Here is a 22,254-nt window from a genome sequence, read left to right on the forward strand (position 1 = left end):
GTTGTAGCTGTTACTGCAAATTTTTTATGCTATTTTTGTGATGTACAAATGACATGAAAAGACTTGGTCTATTTATTTGTATCACTTATAATTCCTATGATCCTTGTTTATAAAACCCGATAAAAAGTTATTAAAAAAGCAAAAAGTACACAGAGGATGGCCACCTACAGATTGCCAAAGAACAGGAAATGCATGACACAAAATGAGGACACCTTTGCATTATTACAGACGCTTCAGGTTACAGACTCCGCTAACCCAGAAATAGTACCTTGGGTTAAGAACTTTGCTTCAGGATGAGAACAGAAATCATGCAGCGGCAGTGGGAGGCCCCATTAGCTAAAGTGGTACCTCAGGTTAAGAACAGTTTCAGGTTAAGAACGGACCTCCAGAACAAATTGAGTTCTTAACCCAAGGTACCACTGTATTTGCATAAACCAATTATATTTGCATATTTTAAGGGGGAAATCACAATGATTTAAATATCAGAGGGGGGGAGTTGTGTGCTTGCTTGATCTGCTTATTACTGGTAGGCTGGTTTATCTTTAAATCAGACTTGGACTGGACAGCCAGTGTGGTGTAGTGGTCAGAATGCTGGACTAGGACATGGGAGACTTGGGTCTGAATCCCCACTCAGCCAGGAAGCACACTGGGTGACCTTGGGCCAGTCACTCTGTCTAACCTACCTCACAGGATTGTTGTGAATTATAAAAATGGGGAAGGAGGAGAAGACAATGTATGCCACCTTGAGCTCCTTGGAGGAAAATTAAATAACACAGAAAATAAAGAAATGACTTTTCCTCTGGAAAATAGCGCACAAACCCACTCCATGTCCTCGTAGCTGCAACAACCCCATTTTTTCTGACCCCAGCTCTCCTCCTCTGCGTGTGCCTTGTGTCAAGATTCTCGATTGTAAGGGAGGTGGGACAGGGACCTGACCTTTGCAGAGTATAGCTCGCGTTGATGACGGCTGCAAGCCAGAGAGCGGAAGCCCAGGGCTGCAAAACCACCAGTCTCTGCTGATTCACCGGCTAAATATGCAAGAGTCCTGCCTCGCCCTTGAGCACCCGCTGGCAAAGTGGAGGAAAAGAACTTTCCGTTTTTAAAACCAAAAATATTTGGGAAGGTGAGAGACTGGTTCCACTATCATCAAATAAATGAAGCGTTTAAACTGGACAGTAAAATTGGCTTCCAGGTGGAAAAATCAAAATTGGAGATAGAACTGTTAGAACCCAGTACTAAGAACTTGTCAAAAATGTACAATTTGCTGCTGAAATGGAATACAGAAGATGAAACGGTTAAATCAGCTATGATCAAATGGGCTCAGGACATTGGTCATAATATTTTGTTTGCTGATTGGGAAAAGTTGTGGACCACCGGGATGAAATTTACGGCATGTAATGCCTTAAGAGAAAACATTATGAAAATGATATATAGGTGGTACATAACCCCAGTCAAGCTTGCAAAGATTTACCATGTGCCTGATAATAAATGTTGGAAATGTAAAGAAACTGAAGGTACATTTTTTCATCTTTGGTGGACTTGCCCGAAGATTAAGGCATTCTGGGAAATGATCTATAATGAACTTAAAAAGGTATTTAAATATACTTTCCCCAAGAAACCAGAGGCCTTTCTCTTGGGTATTGTCGGCCAAGGGGTGTTAAAGACGGATATAACTTTCTTTATGTATGCTACAACAGCAGCTAGAATACTCATTGCGAAGTACTGGAAGACGCGAGAACTACCCACACTGGAAGAATGGCAGATGAAGGTGATAGACTATATGGGCCTGGCAGAAATGACGAGCAGAATCCGAAACCAGGGAAGAGAAGCAGCGCAAGAAGAATGGAAAAAATTCAAGGACTATTTAAAGAAATATTACAAAGTTAATGAAAGTTAGAATGATGTTGGATTGGAAAGTAAATGGTTACTATTAGCAATGGTTATGACAAGGAGAATAAGGAAGAATAGTCTAAATCTAAATTAAAATAAGGGAAGATTTGCTGAACAATCGATAAGAATTTGGAATACAGAAAGGGGAGGCATGAGGAAGTCGGGGAAGATAGGATATGAAATTAGGATATGAAATGATACATGTTTTTTGTTTTGTTTTTGTTTTTGTATGTTTATGTTTGTTGTATTGTGTTTATATGGAAAAATAAAAATATTATAAAAAAAAAATTAAAACCAAAAATATTTAACGGCCTTGGTTCTGTGCACAAAGCTGGACCTTAAAACTCAGGGTAAATAAGGAGCCACTAATTATTTGTGGTTAATATAACCCCACGTAGATAGGGACCTGGAGGTTCTAACTTTCTTTGCTCATTCCACCCCACCCCCCAATCGCGCAAGAGTGGTGGTTCCTTACAACTAGCGTCCACCCCCCCCCCGCCGAATGGTTTCTCCCAGGAGGGCGACTCTCCCACGCATGCGCGTTGCTTCGTACCGGGCAGATTGACTGCTCTAGCCATGGGCGCTGAGTTGCGGCAGCTGCGGCTGCAACAGAAGCGGCGGTTGGTCCAGGAGCGGATCCGGGAGTTCCCCGATTTTCCCACGCCGGGGGTGCTTTTCCGGTAAGCGAGACGGGTAGCGGCCACTTGGGGCTTATGTGATGCCGAGGTCTTGTTCCCCTGAGCATGTGCAGAGGGCAGTCCTTCCCCCTCCCTTGGGGAAGCGCTCCTGTTGCCAGTGAGCCACTACAAGGTCCCGGCGACTGCGGAAAGGAAAATGCACTCTGCCCATGCTCCGAAGTACACTTTTTTTCTGACCGTAAACTTCTTCCCTCTGGTTGTCGAATTCCCCTCATTTAAGAGGCTCCAGGGCTCATATTAAGCCGGTGCTCGAAGTAGGGGTGGGGGTGGTCGTCTTCTAAAAACATCCCTTTATTTATGATTACGCCCTCCAGGCTCCTGGTGCTCTCCAAAGTACCATCAGGACAGGTCTCTGGAGGAGTTTGCAGTCCAGAAGCATAATCAGTTATGTGCGCAGTTGCTACATGATTTGCCCCAGGACTGCAGAGATGAAAGGAGGCCCATGCTGGTTTCTGCCCTAGATCAGGGGACGAAGGAGAACCAGGACCCTGTGCTTCTGCCCTCACAGGAAGTATGGGCATCCACAGGGGTGGGTGGGTGGGACATGACCCAAAGCTCCCTGACTCCACAGGCTGTTTCTAGCATGCGTGGAACCTGAGATATGAGATGAAAGGTGTAGCCATGATTCTTCTCGTTTTCTGGCCTGTTTCCCCCTTTGCCCCAGCGAAAAGTTCCTGCGGAGGCCAAAGAGCACCATAGCAAGCGGAGTATGCCATCTGTGGGCCAGGGGACGTGACTGAAGTGATACCTAGCTTTCAGGTTTGATTAAGCCTAGAGGAAGTGGGAGAATAAGGAAAATACACAAGAGGATACCTGTTTGCTTTAACTTCATTTATAAAGCAGCTCCAATGCTGGATCCCTAATATTTTTCTTCTGAAGGATAATTCCCACTCACAAAGAATTTTTTTTTGACAAGTGCTTCTTTTTTTCCATAGAGATATCACCCCCCTCTTAAAGGACCCGGTTGCCTTTGCAGCTGCAATTGACCTCCTGGAAGCTCACGTCAAGGCCTCACATCCCCAGGTTGAGTACATTGCAGGTGAGTCAGGGACCAGTTTGTCTTTAAAGCTCTGGAGGGCACCAGGTTGGGGAAGGCTGTCCTTGAGAGAAAGTCAGTGGATCTTGAGGCCATGAATACCCCATCTACAAACATGCTGCAGCCTGACAAATCTTCCTCTCTTAACTCCTCTGAGTTCTCTGTGCATGCTCAGATGCACTCTTGGTCAAATGTATATGCCAAGGCTGAGCCACTGAAACCAGACAGCACTCCCTTTAAATCACAAAGAGCTTGGGATTTGCTCCACTTAAGCCTCCACTGAATGGCCTTGCAAACAGCAAAAGAAGTGCAAAACCTGTGCCTGGTTTCTCCCTGGTCTGCTAACTTTCTACTTGCGGGGGATTGCACTGCATAGAGAAGCATTCTGTCATGTGAACGCGTGCGGGCCCCCTGCAGTGTGAAGTCCAGAGATAGGTTTACAATCTCATCTTCCTGTCAGCAGGTGCCACAATGATGGGAGTACCGCTTTTAACTTTGAGGACTGAGAAAGTAAGCTGCTGCTTCTCTGTTTCTGACAGGTCTTGATTCCCGAGGATTCCTTTTTGGACCAGTTTTGGCACAGAGATTGGGAGTTGGATTTGTGCTAATACGGAAGAAGGGGAAACTACCAGGTCCCACAGTGTCTGTTGCCTACTCTCTGGAATATGGCCAGGTATTGGTGGGTTGTTTTTCCTAGGGGGTGGAGGTGGGGGCTAATCAAAGGATTTCAAATGCAGCTCTGGTGGAGGGGCTTCTAAAGATGGTCCAGTGTTGATTTATGCTGGCTCAGCAGGAGAATGCAAAGCCATTTTTTAAAAAAAGTGTATTATAATTTTTAATTTACCACATTTGTACACCAAAAAATCTTAGAGCAGCTTAGCAAAGTCAGCTCTAAGACAGTCTCTTCCCTCACGCTCACAATCTAAAAATACGTGACACATGAGGAAAAAGGAGGAGGGAAAAGCTGAAACACAAATTCTTTTTTCCTTTTTTTATTTGCATTTTCAAAAACAGGAACAGAGCACACTTCACCCCCCCTCCGCCTGCCCCACTTACGACTTTGTACCAAATACAGCATGTATACATATACCATATAACTTCCCTTCCACCCTTTTCCTGGTTCCTTTGTTTTTCTACTCCATGTAATCACATCTTTTTAATCATCCAGTTTGTTATCTATTAAAAAACTATTTCAATGCTGCTGGATTTACTTGAGACCTGCTAAGCTATGTATTTGTTTATACTGGTTCTTAAAATATTCAGTAAACATTATCCATTCCTCCTCGTATTCCTTCTCTTTGTTTTCTCTTATCCCGTTTGTCAGACCATCCAGTCCAGCATATTCGAACATTTTACACTGCCATTCTTCCTTAGTGGGTACTATACTTGTTCTCCACCTTTGTGCCAATAAGGTTCTAGCTGTGGCGGTGGCATATAGTAATAAACTCTTGGGTTTTTTTGACCTTCGTTGTTACCATTCCTAAGAGGAAAATCTCAGGTGTTTTGGGGAAAGTTTTTTTAAAAAACATATTTTTTAATTCTTTATATATAGTTGCCCAATATTCCTTAATTACTTTACAGGACCACCACATGTGGAAAAAGGATCCCTCAATTTTATTACACTTCCAACATATACCTTTTTCTTTTTTTAGACATTTTCGCCAATCTGGTGTGTGTTGAACACCATCTGTGGGTCATTTTCATCAAATTTTCTTTTATCGCACAGCATGCCATGAAATTCATATTCACTTTCCACAGCTTTTCACATAATTCATAATCAATATTGTGACCCACATCTTGCCAAACACAAGTTCTTACGGTTCTTGGAAGTTACAACTGAGGCAAGTGGTGTTTCTGGCTGCCGTTTGCTTGATAAAGAGTAGCCCCACCCCTGAAGTCCTCTTTCCACCCCGATCCCCATCAAATCCCTTATTAGCATCCATGCCACTGTTCTTCCCACAGACAGCTGACTGGCTGGCGGTTGAGTCCTCCCTGCTCCCTCGCCAATGCCAGGCAGTTCTGTCCCACATTTTGGGGTGATAAGCCCCCACCCCAGGATTCTGGCCACTACATTGCCCATTCAGCAAGCCTAAAATCCACCCTTCTTTTGCATCCCACAGGCAGAGCTCGAAGTTCAAAACGACGCAGTGAGCCCCGGTCAGAATGTGCTCTTGATCGACGACCTGCTTGCCACAGGAGGTGAGAACCGGGCAGGTACTGAGGCTCTTGGGTAGAGAGGATTGGCAGTCGGGGTCCTCTTCAGTTCTGCAGACACCCGAATGGAAGATGACGCCCCTGCTGGCTTAGCCCAAAGGAAGACTTGCCATGTTGCTCTTTATTCCTGCTCTCTTGCCTGCCCTTGTGGATTCATTGTGGGTGCGGGTCAGAACTGGGTGACATGCCAGGCTTTGCTTGCTCAAGGAAATGGGCACAGCAGCCATGTTTTCCTTCTTAATCTCAAGTGTGCAACATGATAGTTCTGCACCCGAGAGTGGAACAAGTCTGCAATCTCCATGCTAGGGTCGACATGTAAGCAGATCTCACGGCTAAAACATTATCCAGCCTCGTTTTTCTGCCTTTTTTGTTTTAGTTTCCTCCTCAAATGTTCCCTGGCTGCCACTGCCACCTCTCAACTTGTGTTACATTTTTCTTGATGAGGAATTCTGGAGAACTCGGAAGCTTGCTTCCATTTTTTTACTTGGTCCTAATTACCCAATTAGAGGGACGCGGGTAGCGCTGTGGGTAAAACCTCAGTGCTTAGGACTTGCCGATCGTATGGTCGGCTGTTCGAATCCCCGCAGCAGGGTGAGTTCCCATTGTTCAGTCTCAGCTCCTGCCCACCTAGCAGTTCAAAAGCACTCTTAAGTGCAAGTAGATAAATAGGTACCGCTTTATAGCGGGAAGGTAACAGCGTTTCCGTGTGCTGCGCTGGTGCTGGCTCGCCAGCTGCAGCTTCGTCACGCTGGCCACGCGACCCGGAAGTGTCTTCGGACAGCGCCGGCTCACGGCCTCTAGAGCGAGATGAGCACACAACCCTAGAGTCGGACACGACTGCCCTGTACGGGCAGGGGTACCTTTACCTTTAATTACCCAATTGCAAACACATGGCGTAATGTTGGCCCACTTGGGTTTAAAATGGGATTTAACATATTGGTGGAGGATAAGGTTGTGCCCTACCCCCACACTGTTAAAGGCAGCATGCTCTGAGTGCCAGTTGTTGGGAATCACAAGTTGGGGGAGAGATATTCCCATAGCTGTCTGGTTGGCCATGGAGGGAACAGGATGTGGGCTCCAGCTGTGGGTTCTTCTCATGTTACAATCAACAGTAGCTGAATAGTGCAGGTTTTTCTTCTGCATGAGTAACACCCCCGTCTCTCATCTAGGGACCATGCAAGCTGCCTGTGAGCTGATGAAGAAGCTGGGGGCTAATATCCTGGAGTGTGTGGTACTTATAGAGTTAAAGTCCCTTAAAGGGCAAGAAGCCATCAAGCCGAACTCCCTCTACTCGCTGCTGCAGTATGACTGATGCCCAGGAGTGACCGCCTGCCTCAAGCCTTGTTTCAGTTGAGATGGCCTTGCTGCCTTCCTCTGCCAAACAATTCTTGGCTTTGCATTGTTGCCTGCAAGCTTTCTTTCCTTTTTTTTCTTAAAGTGTCCCTTGCTCCCATCAAGTTGCCGTTGTCACCCTGGACTTTGTAAGTGAAGGGCTAATTATTTAAGTGCCATGGGAGAGGCTTTTATTATTATTAAAAGCACCAAATGAAGCTCAGATTTTTCTTTAAGGCTATCTCCTTGTAGGCAGTCTTGGGGATGACTCGCTCACCAGAACCCAGGCCTAGAGGCTTCCCAGAGTCAGCCTTTTCAAAACAGAAGTCACACCTTTTAGAAAGCAAGAGATTGTTATTCCTCTATGCTAATTGGGGGGGGGGAGCAAGGAGAGCCAGCCTGGTGTCCTCAAAACATTTTGGACTACAGTTCCCATCAGCCTCAGTGAGCAGACATGATAGAAGTTGTAGTCCTTGCAAAAGCTTGAAAGCAGGGGTGCCTAGGTTTGGCATTGGTCTCGATTGCTAAATTCCACTTAAACCATGCCAGCATATTATGGCCATCCTCTTCGAACACTTTGGACGAGCTGCAGCCTGAGCATTTCCCCCAATAGCTATGGCTTGCGGTTCTGCACAGGTCTTTCTTTCGGCACTGGAATGGAAAAATACTTCTGTGCTCGAAAAAAAAAAATAAAAAAAATAAATCCTTCCAATAGCACCTTAGAGACCAACTAAGTTCGTTATTGGTTTGAGCTTTCATGTGCATGCACACTTCAGATACTTCTGTGCTGTCCCAGATTTGAAACTGTTTGTAAAAAAAAAAGTGTCCCTTTCACATAATGTACAGTTGAGGAAGAGAACCAGGTAGTAAAAGCACCAGTGACTTAAAACCATCCAGTGTAAGAGTAGAAACATTGAAATTAATGGACATGACTTGGGTCTATTAATTTCAGTGGGTCTGCTGTAAGTAAAACATAGTGGATACAGCCCACTCTTACCCCTTTCCTTCCCCCGCCTCCTTGACACACTTCAAAATAACTCTCCTGGCTAAAAATCATTTATGTTATCAGCATTAAGAGAGACATACAAAATGTCTCTGCTTATGTTTACTTTAAAGTTAAAAATTATACTCCAATCACCCAACTTCAAATAGAATGAGAAGTTTTATTTGCATCATTAACAACACCTTTCTAGCTAGGTCTTCAGTTTTGCCATCAAAATACACTGTGCAGACTCACCTGCGCCACTTTTCTGGTGTGGATTCTTCTGTTTGCTGTGGGTTTGGGGTCGTTTGGTTTTGTTGCATTCTGCTTTCTCTTTATTTTCATGCTGATTTCTAAAATGTTATTGCAAGGTTGCCCTAACTACTAAAAATGGCATCAAGAACATTTCAATAAAAGGCAGTAGTAGTTACTGGGGGTCCTCAGCTGTTACTAGACCCCAGCTCCCATCAGTCTCAGTTAGCATGGCTGGTGTTCAGGGATAATAGGAATCGGTAGTCCAGCGACAGTTCGAGGGCCTCAAATTAGCCACCCCTTAAGCTTGCAAGTGACAAAAGTTCTACAAGCAGAGTCAGTTAAGGTATTTGTGAATAGGGGTTTTATTCAGCTTCCTGTGGCCACAGAACAGATAATCCAGTGCTGCCACTGATGGTTTTGGAGTCAGTACAGAATAGCTCTCGTGCTGCTGCAAAACTCAGTGCTGCAATGCTAAGAGGCAGGTGCAGGCCAGGGACCTCAATTCAAGGGCCCCATTTAGCTCCCAAACCCATGGATTGCCTAACAGGGTGAACTATAATTAATTTAATAGGTTTAAGGCAAATAAGTCACAACAGCAGTTTGCACAGCAGCTGTCTCGGCATCTGCTAAAGGAAAGAGCCAAAAAAATAAAGGAAGGGGACAAGATGAGGTCACATGCAGTCACAAGGAAGTCCCTTTACTGACAGATAGATTCCCTGGTTCCATGTGTGAGATTGTAGAGCCGTACAATGGGCTGGGCCAGCCTTTCCCAACCTCGGAGTCCCAGGTGGTTGGGCTACAAATCCCATAATCCTTAACCAGCCAGGAGCTGTGGTCAGGGAAGATGGGAGCTGTAAGTCCAACATCTGGGGAAAGGTTGAGACAGGGTGCTCTAGGGCATGCAAAGTCAAGTCACAACCACACCATACATTACAAACACATGACTCCCCCCCCCAAAGATCCTGGGAACTGTAGTTTACCACTGAGCTAGAACCCCTGCACCCTTAACAAACTACAGTTCCCAGCATTCTTTGGGGCAAGTGTAGTACGTTAAATGTATGGTGGACCTGTGACCTCAGGCTTAAGCAAAATTGCAGAAATCCACCACCGCTGCTCTTGGCTCAATCCCCTTTACTGAAGGTAAGAGACCAAAATGTCAACTAAATGGCTTTACCAGTTAAAAATCACTCATTTTAAGCTCCTCCTGATCAATAAATAGTTATTGCTAAGGTTCATATACAAGTTATGTTTTACAACCAATTTTTTTAAAAGTACTTTTAATGTCCTCTATCTACCAAGTCTTGGAGGAACTGAAACTCCCTTTGTGGAAAAAGGCAGCTCCCACCGCTTCCTGCCAGATGAGGGAATGGAAATGCTAGTCATGAAAGGAGTAATGGCTTTGTGGTCCTGCAGCGTCATTCTCTATTTCTGTTCAGCAAATCTGGCAAGTGGGAAAGCGGTGCTGACAAAGAACTTTTTTAATGCACAAAGGCGAAAAGTTTGGTACTTTGTTGTGATACGCCAATCAAACTGGATTTCCTGGTTTGTATGTGCTGCCCTCTTGTGGCCTTACAGAACAGTAACAGCTACACAGGCACCAGGATGGCACTTAGAAAACTAGGAGGGAAGGAAGGAAGGAGAGATGCCATATCCTCTTAATTCTGAAAAAGCCACAATATTCACATTTTGCCCACATTCATGCATCAGCTGCAAGGAGAGAACATGACACACACATCTCTGGCCATCGGGGCCCTTTCCCAAGAGAAACTGTGCCAACAGGCACACAATGATGATGATGCTGAGCCTAAGGCATGATCTCCCCACATCCTGCAGCATGGATTAGAGCCTTTCCTCTTCCTTTGCCCTTGCGGCCAGTCTCTCCGTGACAACGTTGAGGTCCACGCTCTTGTCCAGTTTGATGTACGTTTCTTGCCGGATGGGGAGAACGCTCACCCAGTCGGGCAGCAGCTCTGAGAGGAGACGAAGGTGCTTTTCTGTCTCTCCTGCAGGGACAGAGGAAGAGTTTCAGACAGAGCGCTGTGCCAACTGATTGTTTTCTCACTTAACAGCTTTCGTTAAGTGAGAACAGAAAGCCCCTGTCTATCATAGGGATACCCACTATAAATGACTCCATGGTGGCTAAATCACCACTGAAAACATGGCAGGGAAAGGACTCTGCATGCAGACGGTTGCACAATTAATCCTCTTAAAAAGATATGCAGCTTTTTTTTGTTAGAGGGCACATTGCCAGGGTTCCGTGCATAGTAAGTCGGGAGTCACACGCTGGCAGAGGGTGGTGCCAGGAACAAAAAAGGGAAAGTTTTCTAGACTAGTGATCACCCTGCTTCAGATTGGAACACCTAGCCCAACTGGGTTTGATCGGGTTACCCTCAAGTATACAGAAGATTACCGTATTTTTCGTCCTATAGGGCGCACCAGCCCATAGGAAGCACCTCATTTTTTGGGGGAGGGAATGAATAAAAAAAAATTATTCCCCCCCCCAGCCACGTCTGCAGCCCCAAGCCTTGCGCACACCTGCCCGAAGCACTTCAGGCTTCGGGCTGCAGGCTGCTGCCCGCAAGCCTCCCGCCGGGCACGCAAGGCTTGCGGACACCCGCCCGAAGCAGGGGGCGCCCTCCGGAGGGCGCCCCATGCTTTGGGCTGCAGGCCACTGCCCGCAAGCCTTGTGAGCCCGCAGGAACTCCCGCCGGGCTTGCAAGGCTTGCGGATAGCTTCCTGAAGCCTGGAGAGCTAGAGGCATCGGTGCACACTGATCCCTCTCACTCTCCAGGCTTCAGCGAAAGCCTGCATTCGCCCCATAGGACGCACACACATTTCCCCTTCAATTTTGGAGGGGGAAAAGTGCGTCCTATGGGGCGAAAAATGCAGTATTTTTTGTGTAAACACAACAGACCAATTCAGCCACTGTTGCAGTGGAAGCTGATCTTTTTTGATTGTGTGCTACACACACCTATAAGGTGTTTGTTCTTACACAGCTGGGAAGTAAACAACTTCACCCCAAACCGTGCAAGCAGCAAAGCATTGCTTTGTAAGTCAAATATTTAAAGATCAATTAAGCTGAAACTTTGATCTCGAACTTGTCTCCCACAGGAGGCAGTGATGGCCAGCAACTGGGATGGCTTTAAAAGAGGATCAGACTAACTCATGGACGACAAGGCTACACCCTGCCTCCAATGTTAAGAGACATTAGGCCTCTGAATACCAGGATGCTGGGAATCGCAGGTGGGCAGAGCACTGTTGCACTCCTGTCCAGCTTGCAGGCTTCCAACAGGCATCTGGTCGGCCACTGGGGGAATAGGATGCTCGGTTAGATGGGCCACTTGCCTGACCCAGCAGGCCAGTTCCTATGCTCCTAAAACACAGCCTGTTCTAGTTGTTCTGGAACTTCATAGAAAAAGGGGGACACACTTTTAAAAATGGCTGGGGGGAATTAGAAAACAAACAGAAAGGAACAAACCCTGATGGGGTGGAAGAATGGAGCCGACTAAAATGAGGCATGATGGGAATTATAGTTCAGCAACATCCAAAGGGCACAGCTTCCCCATCCCTGCCTGGAGGCAACGCATCACCCCCCCCCTTCTCTCCCTCTCAAAGCTCGCCAGGTGTGCCCACTTCCTCCCCTTACCAAACGTCATGAGGGACCGGTAGCTGGCCATCATCCGCTGGCACGCCACCTCCATGGGCAGCGCCTGCTTCTTCTCCGCCACAAAGACGTTGCGCAGGACCCGTGCCATCTCCGGCAGACGCGACAGCATGTCCAGGCGCCGCTCCTGCTGCGGGTTCCGCACCATCAGCGCCTGCAGCTTTTGAACTTCCTTGGCTCTGACCTGAGAGAGAGAAAGGGGGAGAGGTGGCGGCGGCAGTATCAGAAGGGATCAAACCTGATAGCTTCTGTGTGCAAAGCAGATGCTCTGCTGGTACTGAGCTATGCATCCTTTAGAATTCTAAGTGTGCATCTTGTCTGCGGCAAGGAAAGGGGGTGGGTAGGGCAGGGCAAAGAGAGTTGCAAGAACAAGGAGTGAGTCTGTGTGGGAAGGGGAAGAATATAAGAAGAGCCCGCAGGATCAGGCCATCTAGCCCAGCAGCCTGTTCTGAGTGGCCAACCAGATGCCCCCAATGGGAACCCCTCAAGCAGGGCCCAAGCACAAGGGCACTCTCCCCTCTTGCAGTTTCCAGCAACTTGCGCTCAAAGGTGCCACCCTAATAATACTTACTAAAATAAAAAAAAATTAAAAAATAAATAAAAGTAAGAGTAATGATGCACGAGGTGGAGCAGGTCAGTGGCCCTGCCCCATCTGCAAAACCCCTTTCTGACTTTGGATGTTGGGACCTGGAGTTCCTTACTATACAAACCAAGAACAAAGGTGACCCACATCGCGCAAGCCTGAAGCCTGCCTGGTGAGGAGATGGCAAGGCACTCACCCTCTCCAACAAGGACTGTGACACCCCTTTCAGGCTGCTGGGGGTGCCAGCCGGAGCTGGCGGGGGTGGCCGAGGGGACTCCAGCACAGAGGGGCTGGTTTCGGCGGTCCTCAGAGCCAGATTGGCCAGCGCCTTCTCCATCTGTTGTTGGGTGTGGCAGAAAGAAAGAGAGAGCAGGTGGGTCAGCCATCAGAGCAGTTTTTTCTCACATGGCAAGCAAAGGCTTTCCCTCTCTAGTACCAAATCCCAAATTTTGGACCCCTCCCTTTTTTTGGGGGGGAGAGGAAAGAAAGCTGCTAGGGGCTGGCATTAAGGCCAAAATAAAAGCAAGTCCAAAGAAAATATTGGCCAACTTCTGGCTGCAGGGAAAGAGTCAATAGTCACACAAGGAGGCAGACCCATCACAATTGTTCATACTTCGATGGTCAAGATCCACTCATAATAAATTCAAGGTATCAGTAGAAATTTATATAAAATATTCCTTACAAATTTAGTACACAGAAATTCAAAGTATTAGCAAATAAATTCCTATATGGCGCCTTCCTCAAAACGAAGCATCTCCTATCCCAAGATTGGCAGGTGAGGCTTCAGTTATGCCATCACTGGGACATACCCAGTTGGCAGCAACCTATGACAGGGCCTTTTTGGTGGTGGCTCTCCATTTGTGGAATTCCTTCCACAAGGAATTCCATCTGACGGCTGAAAGAAGCTGCTCCTGGCAACCTTGAAAGATCACTGGCTAACTGTTTGCAAGAAGGCTTTATAAAAAAAATTGATGTTATTGACAGGTTTGCTGCCCCGGGGGCTCCTTTGCAAGGAAGAACAGGATATAAAATGGAAATAATAATAGCTAAGTCGAAGAGTTCCACCCACACGCAGAGGGCTTTCTCCTTTGGCCAGCTTTACCTTGGGCGTCATCAGGCTGCGAGCCTTGGCCAGCACCTCTTGAGCAGTCGTGATTTTGTCCACCTGCGGGGGCTGAGGCACTTCCGCAGGGACGATGTCAGGCACGTCGTCGACATTGAACCGGGGATGCCACCTTGTCAGTTTGTCTTCCGGCACCACCATCGGAGGGTTGAGAGACGCCAAGAAAGTCTGCGGGAAGTTAGCACAGGGGAGATGATGACTGACTATGCCTGATATAGCACCCGGACCAGCACCTGATAACGTATAGCAAGGTTGTCCCAAACTCGAGTCTCCAGCTGCTTTTGGGCTACAACTCCCATCAGGACTAGTGGTCAGGGATGAGGGGAACTGTAGCCCAGAAACATCTGGAGACCCAGGTTTGGGAAACCCTGATGTGAAGCAACCCTCCATAGGAGGTATTTTCTCATTTACATAGCAAAGGCAGGAACGAGCCATGGTGGAGACAACAGGTGGGAGGGGGAAGGGCCAGATGAAGACCTTCAGAGGTCCTAGGCACTGACAAGATGATGGTGCCCCCATATGCAATTGAAAACAAGGACGATACTAAACCGTAAAATAAAATTGTATTTTTCAAGAGCTTGCATGCTTGCAGAAATGTGTGTGCATATTATGTCTTGTGCAAGCCATGACGGGATCTGCTTTCATCACATTCTTTTGGTCTACGTTAGTAGACATTAGTTGTCGTCGTCCCCAGTTTAGGTGGGGATAAGTAATAAGAAGAGAACAGGAAAACTGGGGAAGACTGTGGAGTGTAAGATGCCTGAAAGGTCTGATTCTTTGGTGGTGGTGTTGTTTTGAACTGTCAAATTCTTCCCCAAGCTTCTCATGGGTGTATGAGCTTAGTCTGCTTACTGGGTAAATCCAGCACTTTTGGGGGTGGGTGGGTGGGTGGAGAAGAGACTTGCCTTGTGGTGCCCTTTTACGATGTTAACCAAGTTCCTGCCAAATATTTTCCGACGCTGCATCAGGTGCGATGCCGACAGCTTCTCTCCTGAAACAAAAAAAATGAAGGGTGACGGGCCACATCTCCCTCTTGCTCCCTCTGAAACTGCTGTTCCCTTCTACCCGCCAGTTCAGGGATAGGAAACCTTTGAGTTGGGCTGGAGGCGGGCACATGCCAGTGGTGGGCGGAGCCAGAGGCAAAAGTGGGCGGGGCAACTAATGTAAAATGTGGCATAGGCTGGTGTTTACACACTACTCTCTTCATCCTCCTCCCAAGGCAAGCAAGAGGCACCATTGCCAGGAACAAACAGGGTGCAGCCCAAAGAGACTCCCAAGGGCCAGAAACAGGGGCCTGGAGAGCCACACCTGGTCCCCGGGACCAAGGTAGCCTTACTGTAATGAAGTGGTCCTACAATGACACACACTGGGGTGGTTCTTTCGCAGCCCAGTCTTCAAGTTTGGTCCTTAGTACATTTCAAAGGGTGTGGCAGGAAACGTACAATGAAGTGTACCTGCCCACTTTCCTCCCGAGCTCATAGGAGCTTCTTTTGTGAATGCCGCACGGGACCCACCTGCCTCTAGCACGGGCTCGATCGTCAGCTGGTAGTCGCCTCTCTTCTGGCCGGGGGTGCCAAAGGTGGGAATGTTCTTCTCCTGGCGCATGATGTACGAAGCCGGATACACAGCTTTGATCTGACCCAGATTCCGTTCTTCAAATTGCCTGCAGACAGGCAGGGAGAACATCAGCGCCCAAGATCTTGCACGCAATCAGAAGTTTATAAATGATCAGATAAATAGAACATAATCAACCCTTCTGGGACTGAGCATCCCATTAACATGGTGGCACCCTCAAAATGAGGACCAGGAGAGTCTTGAGGTTCTTGGGTCTGGCAGACAGATACAAGGCATGCCAAGTAGGTTTGCACCCGTGATATTGTCGTTAAGTTATTAACCACCTTCTATACAATCATCTCAAGGTGATGTACTGTTAAAACCAAAAACATTTAGAGACACAAAAAACAGCAGATAAATTTAAAACAAGATGAAAACCGTCCAAAATAGACAGTGATGGCAAATACCCATTGGTCCAGCTGATGATCAGGCTGATGGAACAAATACAGTGGTACCTCAGGTTAAGAACTTAATTCGTTCTGGAGGTCTGTTCTTAACCTGAAACTGTTCTTAACCTGAAGCACCACTTTAGCTAATGGGGCCTCCTGCTGCTGCCGCACCGCCAGAGCATGATTTCTGTTCTCATCCTGAAGCAAAGTTCTTAATCCGAGGTTCTATTTCTGGGTTAGCAGAGTCTGTAACCTGAAGCGTCTATAACCTGAAGCGTCTGTAAACCGAGGTACCACTGTAATGATAAGAGTTGGAAGAGAGCCCAAGGGTCATCTAGTCCAACCCCCTGCAATGCAGGAATCACAACTAACATGTCTTCAGTTGTTCTCAGAAAGTGCAGACAGAGGGCGCCTGCTGAATCTCAACAGAAATGCTATTCCACGGAACAGGGGCAGCCACACCAAAAGCCCCGCTCCAAGCTGCTATGGGACAAACCTCTGAGGATCTTGGGGACTTGCCCAAGAAACTTACCAAGCAATCTGCTGGGTGTATAAGGGAGAAGGCAGTCTCTCTCTCAAGTAACCTGACCCGGAGCTGTATAGGGCCTTGTGCATTACCACCAACACCATGAGGACTAAAAGCTTGAATCAAAAGTGGTCCAGAGTATCCACCTAGCCCAGCACTTTTATATCTGCCGGCCAGAAGTCTTCAAGCAGAAGAAAGAGGTATTCTGACTCTAGCTGTGGAGGTTCCAACACCATTTATCACTGCCAAGAGCTCTCAAGACCTGTTGCCCAGCTTCCATGATTTGATCTAGTCAAGGGAATGGGAAACCTTTGCAGGGTTGGGGGGGGCGCATGTGGCAGTGGTAGACAAGGGCCAAGGCAAAAGTGAGCAGGGCAACAGCTGTAACTCTTAACTTTGAGCAGTAGGGGGCAGTCCAACCTCCTCACCAAAAGCCAGAGGCTTCTACAGCCCCTCGCATCCATTCAAGCAACCGAGCAGCATGGCCACAGTTTAATGTAGGGGTAGGCAACCTAAGGCCCATGGGATGGATGCGGTCCAATTGCCTTCTAAATCCGGCCCAAGGATTTTACATGAGTGTTTTTACATGAGTAGAATGTATGCTTTTATTTAAAATGCATCTCTGAGTTATTTGTGGGGCATAGGAATTTGGGGCAGTGGACTGGCCCACGGCTGAAAAAGGTTGCTGGCCCCTGGTTTAATGGGTCCTCAAAACACTGTGGGCACAGAGCAGGTTTGGGGAGGGTGTGCGGCACTGGAAGAGTACTGGGGGCCAACCAGCTGATGACAACACCCTGTGAGCTGAACTTCTTTGGTTCGCCACTCATTGCATGAAGTACTATTGCTTTCTGCTCAGGGAAGGCCATCAGTTTTATTACGTGTCAAGTAATTAACATCAGGGGGGAAACCACCAGCCCAGAAGGGAATTCTGGTCTACCACTGTGTTACAAAGGCTGCTCTCATCTTCACTCTGTTATTCCCAATTGGCATCCTGGGCAGAATTATTAGCTTGCCAGGTGGAGAGATAGTCACTCTCTCTGCCTCTCCGGACTGACTGCTCACAGGCAACTGCCTCCCGCACTCCCTGCCCACCCCCAGGAAAAAGGGTGAGCTCTCACCTGCGCATCATGTCCTGGATGCCTTGCTTGACCTTGGCAAAGGTCACCGTCTCCGAGCGGTTGAAAAGCATCCCCACGATGGTGTCCATGCTGCGGAACATCTCGGCCAGCACCTTGTACTTGTAAGGCAACGCAAGTCCCGGGGGGACGTCCTGGGCAAGGTTGTGGAAGCGCTGGAAGGCTGGAGCCTTCACACTGGGAAGATGGGGAGAATAAAATGATCGGGTGTTTCCGTCACACGGCAGCACAATGTCACCTTAGCTCTCACACAGGTAGTTGTCGGCGGAGGTTTTGGATGATAGTTGCAAGCATTTAAGAGCAGCATATCCATTTTCAGATCTGCTGTACTGAGGGGCACCTTCTAGAGGATGAAAAATATTTTTAAATCAATTTATTGGCTGGGTGTTGCAATCCTAATTATTGACTGGGACATCCAAGCATCCTGCAGATGCAAACGGTAGGAGATGCCCAGCTCTGCTTAGGTTTGGGCTGTTTGATGGCCTCGAACAGGGATGGCTCACTTGTCGCTACCCAGATGTTGCTAGACTCCCACCAATCCCAGCCAGCGAGGCCAATAATCTCTAGGGGAAATGGCAGTCACATAACAACTGGGGTGGGCACAAGCTAACCACCCATAACTCAATCAAACAATCAATTACTCTATTATGGCCAATGGCCAGTAACTAGAAAGGAACTTTGTACAAATATATAACATACAAAACAAAATAGAAAATGACAGCAATCAAACTATTAGTATAACTGTTGTACTATAGAACACCAGGCACAGAAAACAAATTTATAAATTTCCTAAAATTAATCCCTGCACAATATTACATACAAAGAAGATTGATGAGTACTGATATGCTAAAAGTAAAAAGGCATCAAATGCAAGCTGTCGCCCTGGGAATTTCCCAAAAAAGGGGTTCAATGCCTTAAGACCCCTAATCTAGAAAATCGCCATGTCCCCTCTCACCAGACACCTGGTTTCATCACCAAGGCCAACCCCTCAGAAAGCTCTTCCCCTACCTGGTCTCTGCTGTTGGCTCAGGATTGCTTTCGCCCAGCTGGAGTTGAGGGAGGTTCCTCACTTTCTCCTTCTCAGCCTCTTTCCTCTTGCTGATTTTGGATTCCAGCAGCCGAGCCCGTTTTAATCTGTTCTTTATGTCACCGTCAGCCTCTGAGGAGCTGGCTGGCAAAGTGACTTTCTGTGCCAGGGCACGGATCTTCGCCAGACGACCGCTCAGCTCTGCCAACTTCTCCTTAGATACCATCTCCTGTTTGGAAGGAGAGAAATCTCAGCTAGGGAGATTCCTGCCTTATTCACATAGGGAAGGAAAGAATGACCTCTCTCTGCCAGAGACCCTGGAGAGAGACTGCCATTCAGAGTGGACAGCATAGGCTAATAGTCTGAGCTGAATAGGCTAATAGTCTGAGCTGCTATAAGGCAGCTTCTTATGTTCCTTTGTACAGGCGACCCTCCTTTTTGAAATCTAAATATCCAGCAGACAATCCTTTCAAGTAATCTCTACAGTTTGGTACTTGCCAGTGGCAAGCGGCAACCAGTGGCGAGGTAAGCAACTGAATGGCCTCTGAGCATCACAGACTCCATCAGACTGCCAGCCCTCAATCACTACGGTTGCAATTCTTAAGCAAACTTAGCACAGCTCTGCAACAGTGCTGCATCTTTCCTTAATCTCGCAGCTCTGAAGTACCGTATTTTTCGCCCTATAGGGCGCACCGGCCCATAGGGCACACCTAGTTTGGGGGGGGGGAATAAAGAAAAAAAATTATTTCCCCCCCCCCGCCAGGCGCGGGGCTGGGGCGGGGGAAGCCCGAGCTTCCCCCGACCCCAGAACAGGCTGCTATCCGCAAGCCTGGGGAGACCGGCGGGAACTCCCGCTGATCTCCACAGGCTTGCAGGTATCTGCCCAAAGTCCGGGGCGCGCTCGGCTGCGCTCCCCGGGTTTCGGGCTGCAGGCTGCTCTCCGCAAGCCTTGGGAGCCCGGCAAGAAGTCGCGCCGGGCTCCCAAGGCTTGCGGAGAGCTTCCTGAAGCCTGGAGAGCGAGAGGGGTCGGTGCACACTGACCCCTCTCACTCTCCAGGCTTCAGCGAAAGCCTGCATTCGCCCCATAGGACGCACACACATTTCCCCTTCATTTTTGGAGGGGAAAAATTGCGTCCTATAGGGCGAAAAATATGGTAGTCAGTGTTAGAAACAGATATGAAAGCTAGGGGCTAAATAGCATCTTAAACCTAGGTTACAGGCGCAACAACAGAATGTCTTGGCACCCATTTTTTAAAACAAGAATACAAAGCTGAAAATGAATGAAGAGCAGCTAAAATATTATGTTCACTTTTCACAGGGGTCTAGTCCGTCCCCTGCCCACCCCCCTAATATTCTTAAGAGGGTCTCTTCTTCAGTCTTCAGAGAGTAGCTGGAAGTCGGGAGGCAGAAAAAGCTCCTTTCCTTCCACTCTGCAGTTTTAATCTGAAATCTTAGGCCCAGAACTCAGAAACCACTTGCACTAATGAAATTCTCTGTTGCAAAATGTGCCTAGAACAGTGAGAGTTTTGAACACAGGAGGTAGTGCTGGGTCTTTAGAATCTGGAGCCACTGAACCCAGTCAATGTGTATGCTAATGACAAAGGGTGCTGTGGCAGCTCAGAGGCTATCAGGTTTACTGAGCTGTGCAAGCTTCAGGAGGCAGCAGAATGCTATGTAAGATGTTTAGAGATGATGACCTATACAATCCAAAGGCCACCCCCCCTTCCTCTCCAAGACTCACCTTCTCTACCGGCACTATGCCAGGCTGCACTGTGGTCTCCAGCTGCAGACCTGGTGAAAGAGTCACATTGGCCAAATCCTTTGCCTTTTTATCCAGACTGGAGGGGCTGGGTAGCCCAAGGGCTGTGGGGGAAGCAAAGCCTGGGACCTGAAAGAGAAGCACTCCAGTCAGAATTGGCAACACGTCTCCCTTCAGAATACCAGTTGCTTAAGGGAGCTGAGTATGTAGCCTGAAGAAAAGAAGGCTGAGAGTTGACATGATGGCCAGCTTCAAATATCTGAAGGGCTGTCACATGCAATAAGGAGCAGGCTTGTTTTCTGCTGCTCCAGAGTGTGGGAACCAAACCAATGGATTCAAATTATAACTGAACAGAGTACTCCAAGTTTTCTAACCACATTGGGTTCTCACAGTAATATCTTACTCACTATAACCCCATATTCCCTCCTTGGTCAGTCCCCACCAATTCAAACCCTATTAATGCATGTGCTGCAAAGTCAGGGGGATTATTATTTTTTACTCCCAATGTACAACACTTTACACATATTTTGCTCTGAGCCCCATTAACCATTTTAATGCCCATTTCAGAAGTATTCTTTTTCCCATTTTGGGGCACAGTGAATAACAAGGCCTCTACACTACAACTTAATAGCACCGCCATATTCAGGAACAGTCTACCTCAACCATCCAAGACACTGCAGACAACCAACGTGGGAATGGCATGGCAGGTCTGACCCCACAGGACTCTTCCCTAGAAAGGTGCCTGCTGCCATGTCGCCTCAGAGCTCACACCCGGGCAGGATCAAGAAAACCCGAAGGGGCGGGCCCATTCACACAACCCCGACTTCCACCCTTTCCCACTGCACAACAAGGCTCCGGGCAACTAATCCAGATTAAAGAGGCTCGAAGTCAGAGCGCGCGGTCCTGCTTCCCCTCCTTTCGGGTCACTCACCGCCTCCCCTTTTTCCTCCGCGGGCATCACCAGCGTCTTCCGGGCGGTGCCCTTCGCACCGAGGCGGCGGCGGCCTTGGGCAGAGACCGGCGTGAGCTCCGCCTCGGGCTCCGGTCTGCGCCTTTTCCTGCTGCTGCTGGGCTGCGGGCAGCTGGAGCCGAGCGGGGTGCGAGGAGGCTCCAAAAGGCCCAGCCCCGTCTCTTCCTCCTGCTGCTGCTCCTTTTTCTTCTCGGGCCTGCCGGCCTCCGGGGGCTCGGGGGCTCCATCAGCTTGTACCTTCCGGCGCTTGGCGCTCAAGCTGCCCGCCGCGGGGCCCTTCTTGTTCTGCGCGAAGAAATCGGTGACCCGGAGCTGCGCCATGGCGTCCACGTGGCCGCTTCTTCTCCCGATGGAACGTTCCGAGCCCGGCTTGCTACTCAGCGTTCCACCCGGCGGCAACAAAGTATCCGACTTTCGCGGGCTTGGCTTAAGTCCCGCCCCTTAGCTTGCTTCCTTTCCCGCGCTGGCGCGGACGAGCTCTTAAAGGCGCCGCGTAGCTTTTCCTGCCTCCATTGCTTGCAGAGACCTGTGGGGTCAGACCTGAGCCCGGCGAAGCACAACTGGAAAGGTGGCGCTGCTTCTTTTTTCTGTAGGAGCGGGGGAACCTGTAGTCCTCAGAATGCTGTTGAACTACAACTCCCACCATCTTCGGCCATTGGCTATGCTGGCTGGGGCTGATGGGAATTGTAGTCCAAAACTCTGGCAGTTAGCAGGGAGGTGGGGTGAACAAGCCGCAGCCCGCCATATGCTCTTGGACTACAACTCCCATGATCCTTCACCATTGGCCATGCTGGCTGGGGCCCATAGGAGTTGGAGTCCGCCAAACATCTGGAGGGCCGCAGATGTCCCCCAGGGAAGCTAATTTAAGTACTTCTGTATTTCTCTGTTTTTCTGCAGTGAGAGAGGAGGACTTGCTTTGAGGTTTGTTTGGGTGAGGACACAGGAGAGATCCAGGCTTATATCCCTGTCCAGAAGTAACAACATTTCAATAAAGTAAAACCAGCTGTAAACCGAGAATAATCTTGTACACCCTTAGCTGGGAGTAAGCCTCCTTAT

General features: G+C 48.3%; 2 protein-coding genes and 1 long non-coding RNA gene across 3 annotated transcripts; 2 read left to right on the plus strand and 1 right to left on the minus strand.

Annotated features, from left to right (window-relative positions):
- Nucleotides 1-2,411: 2,411 nt before the first annotated feature.
- On the plus strand, nt 2,412-7,388 carry APRT (adenine phosphoribosyltransferase). Its single transcript, XM_083626386.1, has 5 exons — nt 2,412-2,570; nt 3,524-3,627; nt 4,164-4,297; nt 5,745-5,823; nt 7,008-7,388. The coding sequence occupies exons 1-5, from the start codon at nt 2,467-2,469 to the stop codon at nt 7,148-7,150; spliced, it is 564 nt and encodes a 187-aa protein (XP_083482512.1). The 5' UTR covers nt 2,412-2,466; the 3' UTR covers nt 7,151-7,388.
- A 506-nt stretch (nt 7,389-7,894) lies between these two features.
- Nucleotides 7,895-9,649, plus strand: LOC310768379. Its single transcript, XR_014551287.1, has 2 exons — nt 7,895-8,107; nt 8,148-9,649. It is a non-coding gene; the product is annotated as an uncharacterized lncRNA (long non-coding RNA).
- Nucleotides 8,317-21,904, minus strand: CDT1 (chromatin licensing and DNA replication factor 1). Its single transcript, XM_083626266.1, has 10 exons — nt 21,160-21,904; nt 20,211-20,357; nt 18,451-18,698; nt 17,425-17,619; nt 15,292-15,440; nt 14,683-14,768; nt 13,757-13,945; nt 12,851-12,991; nt 12,054-12,255; nt 8,317-10,410 (listed from the first exon to the last, which is right to left on the minus strand). Exons 1-10 carry the CDS (start codon nt 21,517-21,519, stop codon nt 10,247-10,249), a joined length of 1,881 nt encoding a protein of 626 aa, XP_083482392.1. The 5' UTR covers nt 21,520-21,904; the 3' UTR covers nt 8,317-10,246.
- Nucleotides 21,905-22,254: the final 350 nt, after the last annotated feature.

This window comes from Podarcis filfolensis (assembly GCF_964270895.1).
Source record: "Podarcis filfolensis genome assembly, chromosome: 8".
NCBI classification, from domain to species: domain Eukaryota; kingdom Metazoa; phylum Chordata; class Lepidosauria; order Squamata; family Lacertidae; genus Podarcis; species Podarcis filfolensis.

What these genes read in the sequence shown, in the direction of transcription:
- APRT (XM_083626386.1), top strand. Translation starts at nt 2,467, where the DNA reads ATGGGCGCTGAGTTGCGGCAGCTGCGGCTGCAACAGAAGCGGCGGTTG. An exon ending in ACGCCGGGGGTGCTTTTCCG is followed by an intron (nt 2,571 to 3,523) that starts GTAAGCGAGACG and finishes TTTTTTCCATAG; the next exon opens with AGATATCACCCCCCTCTTAA. An exon ending in ACTCTCTGGAATATGGCCAG is followed by an intron (nt 4,298 to 5,744) that starts GTATTGGTGGGT and finishes TGCATCCCACAG; the next exon opens with GCAGAGCTCGAAGTTCAAAA.
- CDT1 (XM_083626266.1), bottom strand. Translation starts at nt 21,519, where the DNA reads ATGGCGCAGCTCCGGGTCACCGATTTCTTCGCGCAGAACAAGAAGGGC. An exon ending in TCGTAAAAGGGCACCACAAG is followed by an intron (nt 13,946 to 14,682) that starts GCAAGTCTCTTC and finishes AACTTCCCGCAG; the next exon opens with ACTTTCTTGGCGTCTCTCAA. An exon ending in CACAGTCCTTGTTGGAGAGG is followed by an intron (nt 12,256 to 12,850) that starts GTGAGTGCCTTG and finishes TCTCTCTCTCAG; the next exon opens with GTCAGAGCCAAGGAAGTTCA.